Source organism: Musa acuminata, chromosome BXJ1-7 (assembly GCF_036884655.1).
Source record: "Musa acuminata AAA Group cultivar baxijiao chromosome BXJ1-7, Cavendish_Baxijiao_AAA, whole genome shotgun sequence".
Lineage (NCBI taxonomy): Eukaryota > Viridiplantae > Streptophyta > Magnoliopsida > Zingiberales > Musaceae > Musa > Musa acuminata.
Genome location: NC_088333.1, coordinates 6,602,990 through 6,614,443, shown reverse-complemented (window position 1 = coordinate 6,614,443; position 11,454 = coordinate 6,602,990). Strand labels below are relative to the sequence as shown.

Genomic DNA, 11,454 nt, shown 5'->3' with positions numbered 1-11,454 from the left:
TATTATTGTTTGATTATATTGGCATGGGTTAGATATCAATAGTGCACTCCGCAAAAAACCAAGATGCTTTACTCCTTAACATACGTCATAATTTTAAATAATGAATGAAAGAATCATTTAACTATTATGTCTAATAGTTCATATATATATATAACGTTATATATGAACTAATCCTTAAAAATAATCATTATATCGATATTAAATATTTACCTTTGATAGAGAATTTTTTTTTGTATATTATCATATATGACGTTTATTCATTCATAGTCATTCATCTATGCATAAAAAAGACATGCATTATATATATATATATATATATATATATATATATATATATATATATATATATATATATATATATATTAGCCTCATCTCAATCAATGAATAGATATAAAGTTAATTAATATTTATAAAATTATAAAAAATTATCACCATAAATTTAGAACATGAACCAAAGGGGAACTAGCTTGGTTTCAAGATCAATTGGTTTAAATTATTTTCAAAAAAATTGATTAAGTAGCTTAGATCAACCCCTCCCAATTTCTCTCATGCAAGACCGGACCAAATAGTCACCCCCTTATTTTAAAATATCATAATTTAAATCTGCTTTTTAAAAAAATAAACATAAAAAATCCAAATAATTTTTCATACCAAATAATTTAATTTATTACATGTAGATATGATCGCCGCACAACACTCCTCAGATTGCCAATAATCTAATAACAAGGTAAATCTGTGAGGCACTGAAGAACTTGGTACGAAACGCTTCATTAGACATTTGCAGAAATACAGGTAAAAAGAACAAAGAAAAGTTCTGTACATGATTAGCACAAAAAACTACAACTATCTCGAGGGATAAGAAATCCCCTTTAGAGAAGACTACATTTGAAAGCTGACAGTTGAACTGAAGCAGCTGAACAAAATTCTCAAAAAAACCCATTTCTGTCTCTGCATGGTTCCCATATCAACAACACTTGGAATCCATCAAAACATTCACTAATCAGAGGCCCTCGAAGACGAATATGCCAAAACCAATCTCCAAAGAAGCTTTTATCCAGCAAACTGATAAAACACATGAAAAATCAATTGTCATATATCTGACCAATATATCCTTGATTCCTCGTATTACCCATCACCAACAGTATCCTTCTCAGATGCTTTTATTGCCTCTGCAGTCATAATTGCAACCGTGGCTCTATGAAGCGCAAGATCCGCTTTGTGTAGCAACCACTGTGCTTTCTCTCTTTTAAGTCTAGCCATGTTCAATGCATGCTGAGCTGCAGTTGTTGCATCGCGCAGCCTGAACTCATCCATGTCAGTGTGATGTCTCTGAAATCCAGTGCATTGAGATTGCTTTATGCTGGACCATTCACAAAATTCATAACTCCGTTTATTGATTCCATTTCTATTTGATCTTTGGTTATATGACAATGGTGTTTCTTGAGGATCCCTTGGGGATAGGAACGCATCAATCTTTTTTGAAATATTTCTGTAAAACTTTGGTTCTGGATATCTCTCTGAACCATCATTAGTATATAAAGATTCTGTGCTTGCAGTATCCCTTGGTGAAAAGGTAGATCGGTACTGAAGCCCATGATAAGAATCAGAAGATTCATAGCTGGAGATAGCAACCTCACCAACTGAAACTCCATCGATTTTTCTCCCTGCTGCCACAAAAGCAGTAAGACATTATCAATAAAGAAACCAAAGAACCAAAAGAAATGGAAAAATTAATAGAAGTACCAAATGTATTGGAACCATCTTGATCTCTCATTAAAGCATTATGATGACCAGTGAACATAAGCTTCTTATGAGACCTCTGCTTTGAACCTTTGTTTGGTATTTCCAAGCCTCGTGGTCTCAAACAGAAGGCAAAAATAGGTGGTTTCTTCTGAGAAGATGCTTTGTCCTGGCAACCTTCAGGCTGGATAGGCATTTTGTTCATGCTTGATTCCCACTCCTTTAGTTGCTGCTGGTAACATTCCCACAGAGGAGGCTGAAAAGCCATGAAATGAGAACATAAGATATTAAATGCTTCCTTGTACCAAAATAGAAGTGTTCTATTTACTTGAAAGGTCCTCAAATAAAACTGTTATATACACAATACATGGGATGATCATAATCATAGGTAAGAATCATTCTTACCTTCCAAACAAAAGAGTCCATTTATATTAAGCAAATTATGACTACATAGATCAAAAACGAGAGTTGAACAATTGAGCAATTTATTTTATTTTAGCAACCTTGTAAACAATGCTTGCTATTTTACTTGGTTCTTCAACTAAAACCTGAGCTTTGGTCCTCAAAGATATAGTTGTTTCAAATCCTTGAGGGTTCACAAAATATTGAACAAATGAAAATCATATCATGTTCAAAATTATTAAAAAATGTAAAAAAAAAAAACAATCATACAGGTAGATTCTGCTTCTGAATAACTACACTGGAAAAAAATTTGAACCTGGAGTTCTGATTATCCTTTTCATGGCGACAGCCATTTCTATTTATTATCTCTTTAATTGCCAATCCCACACAAGTCGCAGACAATCAACTCGACCTGTTTCTGGTTTCTTTTCCTGGCAAACATATTACCCTTGATGCCACTATTCCTACTCATACAGCAACAATTTGCATTTTTACTGATATAGCAAAAATTAGTGAGTTATAGAGTAGCAGTCCTTGAAAGTAGATTTTATATTTCTGCATTTCTTGGTAATATTAATGAGAGAGAGTTATCTTTCAGCCTTTTTGTCATTTCACTCTATTCTAAACAGGCCCCTTGGGTCGAAAAAGATAAGTACTGATTTCATTCTTGGTGCTTTTCTTTCTGTTTTGTTCTAAAACTTGTTTTGTCAGCCACCCCCAATTTACATTTTCTTTTATGCACCTTGACTTCCTCAGTCCGAATGTAGTCGATTTGTTTGTAGTAGGTGATCTTGGATTCAGAATGATTGGATCAGTGCTTTTGCAGTCTCGTCTTGGATTCTGAGTTATCCCCTGTTTTTGAGTTGAGTTGGTTGGGTGCAGTTTGATTTGTATTCAATATCAAAAGAAGGTTTTTTGGGAATTTTTGAAATAGCAGGAGGATAGGGAAAAAAGTTTTTAAGTGTCAATGGAATTCTTTCTTCTTAGTGCCTGTTTTCTGCATGACATGTCTTTCCCCTAGCTAGTGTGCAAGTTGCTTTCCTAGTAGCTAGCAACAAGTCCTGCACCTTAACTGCCTATCCCCTTCTTGACATCTACTATTGGAGTCAATTCCATGGCTAGCTGCCACTCTTTGGACTTTGACTTCCTCCCTCAGCAAAGGTGTTATAGGTGATGGATCAGGTGAGTCATGCTGAAAATGGAAGATCAAATTGGGAGGGCCAGTGAACTGACCAAGAAAGCCCTGGATGAATGGTGTACATAGGTCATCCTCGTTATGTCTCACTCCGTCTGTCTTCCTTCTTTGGCATTCTTGGACCAACCAAATGAGTGATAAATATAAGATTACACTTCAGATAGAACTGACAGCAATTTGTTGGTTTCAATGTTTAACTTTGCCAGTTGAAAGTTTGACACCCAATAAAAAAGATACTAAGCAAATGAAAATTCCAACTGTTAACAGTAATTGGTGAATGACATAGAGTTTACATTAGCTGCAAACTTCATGGTATTAGGCATGCCTTATCACAACAGGACTAGGTAAATCTGACCGATGAGTGGGTCTGAAGCCAAAAATGAAAACCTGTGAACAAAAATAGTTGTGGGGACTAGACTTCAAGCAAGCAGCAGTCATGTTAACACCTACAAGGCTACAACATATGCAGTCTAAAACAACTAATAAGCAATCATCTCACTGGCAGTAGATTTAATCCAGCATATGCATGAATTTATTCATAAGAGAAAAAAAATACAACGATAAAGAATGTAGACTAATCAAATCTCACCTGAAATTGCCGAATCAGAGGCAAACCTTTCTTCTTTCTCTTCAGCCTCCAATACTCATAAATAACTTTGACTACGTTTGCTGGTCCAACATCAGCCATGTATCTTTCGATGTCATCATTGGTGAACTCCTCGGACTGTAGGGTATATGCAAGTTTCTCAAACATGTCGATGACCTTTTCAAACATATCCTCTGTAACCTCAGGCATCTTACCATCCATGGCATCCATAGTAACTCTCATTGTGCATATCCATTTTTCATCTTCACTGTCAACGTCATACAACACACGAGATGAATCCAAGGCCAAGTCAACTTCAGTTCCCATCTGTCGAAAGTACTTCAAAGAACCACGCACAAAAGGCACTTCAACGTAACCATCATCACCATCTGAAAGCATGTGAACTCCTGGAATGGGAATGTTCTTAATAGATGCAGCCCTAATATTCTGGTTGTAGCATTTTTCATGCATTTGTTTGAAAATGTACCACTGGTTTCTGTCAGTGAATTCTAACATCCATTCTTTTCCTCCTTTCCACATCATTGCATGAGTGTAACGATTTGTGGATCCAGGCTGCAGAACATGGTGTGCATTGTAGACATATTTGGTAGCCCCTGAAACCATTACACATATTCTCCAATTCTTCTTATCATCACAGTCAAGTTGAACCTTGGCTCCATATTCTCTCCAACATTTGTCACCATGAGTAACAAGGACATTAGCAGCACAGTCTACTGAGTCCAGATAATTTTGAGGACTTCTAGAACAATCTGATGAAATATTTGCAAGAAGAGTCTTCACTTTTCTATGAGGTTGTACCTTCTGGTGATTGTTTTGGGGTTTTGCAGAATGTTCATAACCTACAGATAACTGTGAATATGAAACCTGAGTTCGACGCCTCCTGCAGCGACTAGTAGGGCCATTTGCCACAAGGTCTTCCGAACCAAATTTTGGAGGATGAATAAATGTCCGTGAAAGTGAAGTGTGGCGATTGCGATGCCACATGCTTCGCGGAGCAGTTGGATTGTGTATCGTGTGTGCATTCATTTCAAGGACTAAGTTAGATGCAGGGTGAGCAATCAGCAATCCTTTATGAAGAGAATGATTCTCAACTTCATCAAACAATTGAGCCTTGAGGTTTGCAGTATTGATACAAGAATTGCATCCTCTATCAAGGGACTTGTCTGGAGAGGAACCTTTAGGATATTCAGAACAGGAAACCTCAACAAATTGTGATGTTCCAGCCTTGCATGAAAATCTTCCAAACTGAATAGCACCCGCATCGCCAGTGCTTTTCACCCCATTACCACTACCACCTACAGCATTTCGAATCACATTAACCTCACTAGTGAAAAAATTCTTAGTGGATCCATTCAAATTACCATCATTTTCAGCACACAAAGCATCTGTGCTTGGTCTTCCATGACTTGCTGCTGCCTGGCTCAACAAGGGCCCTGAGTTATCAAGAGTTTCTGCAGCTTGCTTAGATGGGTCCTCAGCAGAAGAGCAGCCATTAGCTGTCAATTTATCATTATTATCTGTGTGTTTTTGTGAAGATACTAAAATGTTGTCTTCAGAACAAAAGGAAGATGTATCTTTCACAACCAGCAAATTCAGATGCAGACTGAGTGAAAATGAAGGCCCAGCAGCAAAAAATTGGGAACATAGAAGAGGCTTCTCATGTTCTTGAGCCAAATAGTGAATAACAGAATTTGTACTTGTATCAACCAATTTCTCCGGATTGGACCTATGAACCAGGATTGATCTTTCCCAGAATCTCTGCAAAAGAAGAAAAAGGACATAAAAGATTGGTCAAACCAGACTCACTAATTGATGAAGTAGATATTGGCTTAAATACAAGTTTATTGAGTGACATGTAAAGAATGCCTTTTATATAAAAGAAAAGCAACCTTTCTAACTGCCTAAAAATCACCAGGAAAGAGCAAAGACATCAGAAACTATCTAAACCAACTATTGCACAGGCTTTGAGAACCAAATGGATAATTGCAAAGACAGCTCACAGTATATTCTGATATCAACTACATCAATATAGAAAGTCCAAAACTCATTTGCCTAAATCCAACAACAAATCCAGTTTTCCCAAATATTTCATATTTCATCACGCCCATCTGGCACAATAATTTTCCAAGATGGACCAGTAAAAACAATTATAAAGTTCCTAGAGTGAAATAATACCTTGCTGTTCTCATGATTGCACCAAGAAAAGTATACCAGATGCATATGCAAAATTCATTCTTATTCAATTAAAACAACATAAATTGTATTTGAAGTCAGGCAAGTAAATATGAGCCTAAAATTTTAAGGTTCTGGGCATTGCTCCTTACCAATTAGATGCTTGCCTAATATAAAACTACTAGAACAACTATAATATGTTTATGACAAATTTCCAGTGCTTGAAGTCTTGAACTGCACCAAATGCAAAATTAGGTAGTGTAACACTATAACACATAAGTTAACTAATTACAGGAATTAGTAGGCATTAAACAACTAAAGTCCATCAAAATTCAAAATTCTGTGGTACAAACATTCCAGATATGCAGTTACACCTTCCAGACAACAATACAAGGAATATGCCAAGTTCAATTTGTTGCTCATGGATCTGACTAATCAAATGATGAACTAAAAAAGTATTTACTTATTAGATCTAAGACAAAAGCATAGTACAATGCATGTAGGTGTAGTTGAATAACATTGAGATTGTGATGCCATAACACGCACAAGAAAGTCTAAGTACTACAAAAGCCAGCCAACAGACTTAAAAGCATGTCCAAGGTATTCTTCAGAAATAGTTAATTTACAAATTATTCCAATTATGATTTTTCCGATTTTAGAATATGTTTATATTTATTTAAACCTAAAACAAGCAAATAGGAACTTTTCACAAGGTCGGAATTATACCTCGCAATCATACACATATCTGTCATTTAATTTTGGTAAGCTATGACATCTAGATAATATATCGGATTATCTGGCTTGGAGTCATGCAGAACAACATAATGCACAAGCCAGGAAGAACAATTCTACTTCTCACACATTGTTAGAACAATGTGACAAGTTAAACTTAGTTCGTAGACAATCCAACCACTTTATAAGTAAACACTTTGTCTAGATCCAGACAATCGACACCACAGGTTACCAGGATTTCTTTGTTCCTTTCAGAATGTACTAAATCCTTGAATAATCTCTAACGAGAAAAAAGCCTCATGTCATAAAGGAAACATGCTTACTTGACAGCATATTTATCAGAAATGGACTGCACTGATCACTCTGACCAGGAAAAACATGACCAGGCTCTTGGAGAAGCGAGTCCCATTAAAATATCAGGGAAAAAACCAGAATGAACCAACCAACTCAACCAGAATTTTAGTTAAAAATAAGAATTAACGTGTTTTGCATGAACCGACCAGTTTTAAATATTTAAAAAAGGCATTAATTCCCTTCTTTCCAAAATCAAATTGGAAAATGATTGGGAGCATACAAGAAATTCTTCATCGTAATTCCACTTAATAAATTAAGGAAAATTGTAAAAAATGGTGATCGCACTGAGAAGAAAAGGATAAGGAAAGGATGAGGAGATAAAGAAGTAAAAAGATAGCAGAGGAATAAAAAGAAGAGGACGAGAGGAACAATATTGCGTCTACAAGGAGAAAAGGATGATGGATGAACAGATGGAGCTAAGAAGGCCTACTTCCCTGCATGAGCAGCTCGAACATGAAGCTGTAAATTTTGTCTAGTCCCATTTGAATCCCTCTAAAGTGTAGTACTTAATAGATATAGGTTTACTTCAGAAGAGTTGTGCAAAAGATCAATGAGTTAATTGGTTTGCCATAGCTACTGTATTGTGATAAAACCTTAGCAGTTGTACAAGAAGTGAATGGTTTTACTGCTCTACCATCCAGTATTAAACCGGGTTTATCCGTTGAAAATCAAGGAGAAGGAGAAGATGAAGAGGACGAGAAGAGAAAAAAACAGGTAAAGTAATTATATATGTGTGTGTGTGTATTTAATATGTTTCATTAAATTCTGCAATTCCACTAGCTGACCTACTGGCCAATTAGTGACCCAGTGAACTGAAGCTTGGCCAGGCCAATGACTAGTTTGGTTCTGATAACTATTCTTTGCAGGGCTCATAACTAGAGATGTTAAATACAGTGTCCCAGACATGCTTTACAACCTCTGTAAGTGCACTTAATACTCTTTGTCAGGGGCAAATAAGGATTAAACACTAGAGGGAATTCAAATCATGTAATATTTCTAATCACCTGAAGCACCAAGCTCATATGGACTGAGTAGAGAGATTGTCATTCTAAATGCTAAAACAAATTTCTACACACAAGAAGAGTAAAATGAATTACATAGAACATTAAGAACAACTACATTTTGTCAGCAAAGCAGCCCAGTAAGAAACAGAAATGAGTACCTCAAGTGACATATCCGAACTGTGGACTATTTGACCACCAGGGAGCTCATGGATGTTTGAACAAGTGTACTCAGTCGTTATTAATGCCTCCTTTGTGCAATGATTTTTCAGTTTATCTTCAAGATGCCTCCATTTTAAACTCTCCATATTGAAGAAGGTATTCAAAACAAAAAGAAGTTTTACACCTAAATTGTGCAAAGTTGAAATCCTAAGCCCAATTGATGAGCATGATACTTCTGGCTCGGTGAAATTACTCTTCACAATATGCCCATTAACAGTTGTGATGATCAAACAGAAAAGAGAGACTGCACGCCTTAAACAACCCTCAAATAACAGAAACTTCAACCCAAGAACATTATCAATATAAAAGACCTCCATATGAACAGTAGGCCATGCACAAACTAGTTGAGCATGATGCAGAATATAAAGGGATTGGCAGAGCCAAATGCTTTCTTTTTGAAAAGCAAGTGCCAGAGAACATTGTGGTGGTAAGCTCGACTCAAATATTACTTCTCCGAATTCCAACCATGTCAAAATTATATTGAGTCTCTCTATAGCTGTTGTGCTGTTGGCAATGGAAGCACAAATGCTCATTGAACCACCTGGGCCATCAGGAGCAACGTTGTGTGCCACTTTAGTGTCCAAAATATCCTTTCTGCTGCGAAACCGTTTCCTAAAATAAACATAAGGTAACTTCCTGCCTTCACAGCCAATACTCCTCTTTAGCTTAGAGAGACTGTTAATATTCCAATCACATGCCTGGTCTGACTCATTGAAATTAGAAAATAATTTATTTAGATTCTTATCCAACGGATTCACTGACATATTTTCCCTTGGCTCTGATAACACAGATGGCCTGATGTCCTTCAAAGGACGAACTCTAAGATGCTTTTTTATGGTACTAGAAGAGGAGGATGTAACTTGGTGATTTGCGCGTGTCAACCATGAGATAATGGGTTCTGATTCCAGGAGGTTGCCTATGTAAGTGCTCTGTGTGGCTTCTACCTTTTTTTCTATTTTCTTCTGTCTTACTTGGGACCCTGGTTTCCCAAAATTAAACTTGCTGGAAACTTCACTTGGAAAAAGCAACAGCTTGAATCTCTCCTTTTGGAGATTTATCCACTCTTCATCACGATCATCATATTTGACATGATGCAACCTAGTTACAGGATCATAACCTTTGACTAGGCCAAAGTACCAACTTTTGTCCAAAGGCCAGAATACTCTGATCCTCTGCTTAACGACACAATAGGGATCCATATCCCTTGAGCAAACCTCATAAAAGTGGCGACGCTTCCTAGCAAAGCTTTTACCATTGTGCCTCCTTGGCCGAAGCACCCGACCTTTGGCATCTACTGAACAAGATTCAGCCTGTAAGACCTTCAACCTACCACCGGCAGATTGCAAAAATGATGATCCTTCTACCGGATCTGCTGCACATGTTCTCTTCCCAGAGAAACCAGTGCAATTTGGATCAAATCGTGAAGAAAGCATTCTAGCAGCATTTTCTTCAAGGTTCTCCTCATCATCATCCAGAGAATCCCCAACTGAATCCTCAGAGTTGTCTCTCAGAGGTGCATCATTCCCAGTACAATTCCGTTCAGACATCTTCAACTTCCTTCTAATTCCAACCTTTCTATCATCATCCTCAAAATGACTCTCATTTTCAACACTAGTGCAAGGAGCAGAATCATCTTTATTGAACCCATTCGGCTCAAAATCATCAGCTTTCTTTTTCTGCTTGTCATTCAACACTGGTGAATTTAAATTTACACTAATCGATGATTTTTGGTCCTGGGTATCAGTATTAATCCACTCATGATTAGAGTTACCAACTGGAATTCCCAAGCTAATAGGGTCTTTAGCTTTTTTCCACTTAAAGATACCCCTAGGCCTCTTCGGGATAAAGAGATCTTCTCCCAAATAATTCTCGTTTTTAGAGGTTCCACCACTTGAAGATGTATGATCTGTCTTTTTGGACAACTGTGAATAAAGATCAGTTTCTAAATATTGTTCATTCCCACTTGACCAATCCAGATTAAGTGTCGCATCACTTGTGTTGGTGGTTTTGACCCTCTTCTGAGCATAGGAAATATAGTTTTGCTTTGGCCTTGAGACATTTAAACTGTTGCGCTGCCTCTTAGAACCACGCTCGAGACTGCTCACAGAAGCCTCTTTTCTACTTGGTTTCCTTCTTGATTCTGAAAGAAATTCTCCTCCTTCCACAAACGCGGATCCAAGCTTCCTATTGAAAACTCTGGATTCTTGTTCCAACACCAAAACCTCCTTCCCGGTCCAGGATTTTCTATCAGAGCTCCTTGAATTCTTCACGCAAATGCTCTGGAGATCCAAAGAACTCGGCTTCGTAGGTATATCGGATGTTTCAGCCCGCTCAAAGCTAATTTCCATCTACGATTCCTGAGTTCCAATGAAAGAAACAGAAACCCCCAAATGTTATCACCCATCACATGACGAGGAGAGCGAAGCCCCAATTTCGGATCCGTAAGCATAACTCCGACCGCATGACGCCAAATGTACTCCTAAAACAAACCTAAACGACAAAGATCGTCAAGCAGTCTCAATTGCCCCATCGATCACCCGGCAACAACGAAGCAATCGAGGCCGGAGATGACAAAACAACATACCTGTACCAAGAAAGACGATACAAGCCAAATCTCCCATCGATCGGATCCGCAATCGACGGGAAAACCGATTTCTCAGTCCAATCCCGCCTTCTGCCCGCAGGAATCGCCCGATCGATCAATGTTCTCGACGGTGATTTATCAACCCTGGACAAAGTACCGGGCGTAGGGTTCTTCGTTCCAGGAGACGTAATGGCTCCGAACGTAAAATAACAATAAGCAAAAAAAGCAAACAGGGAAATGGGGAAATAGAAAAAGCGAGCTACAAGGAAAAGGACCAGGACTGATTTGAGCGTAGGATCTCGATCGGACGGTCTACATTTCTTATGGTGACGACCGAGGACCTAACGGCACCAATCGCGAAGAAACGCACGGCCGAGATCGATGAGATCGATGATACGGACGGGTGGGATCCGAGCTAACGTTAGCGGGAATATGGACCGTTCAG

At 37.8% G+C, this 11,454-nt stretch overlaps 1 protein-coding gene across 3 annotated transcripts; it reads right to left on the bottom strand.

Moving 5' to 3' along the window:
* Positions 1-736: 736 nt before the first annotated feature.
* On the bottom strand, positions 737-11,220 carry LOC135678499 (uncharacterized). Of its 3 annotated transcripts, none has more exons than XM_065191380.1 (5): positions 11,010-11,220; positions 8,365-10,915; positions 3,927-5,702; positions 1,744-1,996; positions 737-1,667 (listed from the first exon to the last, which is right to left on the bottom strand). In XM_065191380.1, exons 2-5 carry the CDS (start codon positions 10,771-10,773, stop codon positions 1,126-1,128), a joined length of 4,980 nt encoding a protein of 1,659 aa, XP_065047452.1. In that variant the 5' UTR covers positions 10,774-10,915; positions 11,010-11,220; the 3' UTR covers positions 737-1,125. The 3 variants fall into 3 exon arrangements, with proteins under 3 accessions (XP_065047452.1, XP_065047454.1, XP_065047453.1); XM_065191382.1 differs by having other exon boundaries at positions 737-1,664; XM_065191381.1 differs by having other exon boundaries at positions 8,365-11,220.
* Positions 11,221-11,454: the final 234 nt, after the last annotated feature.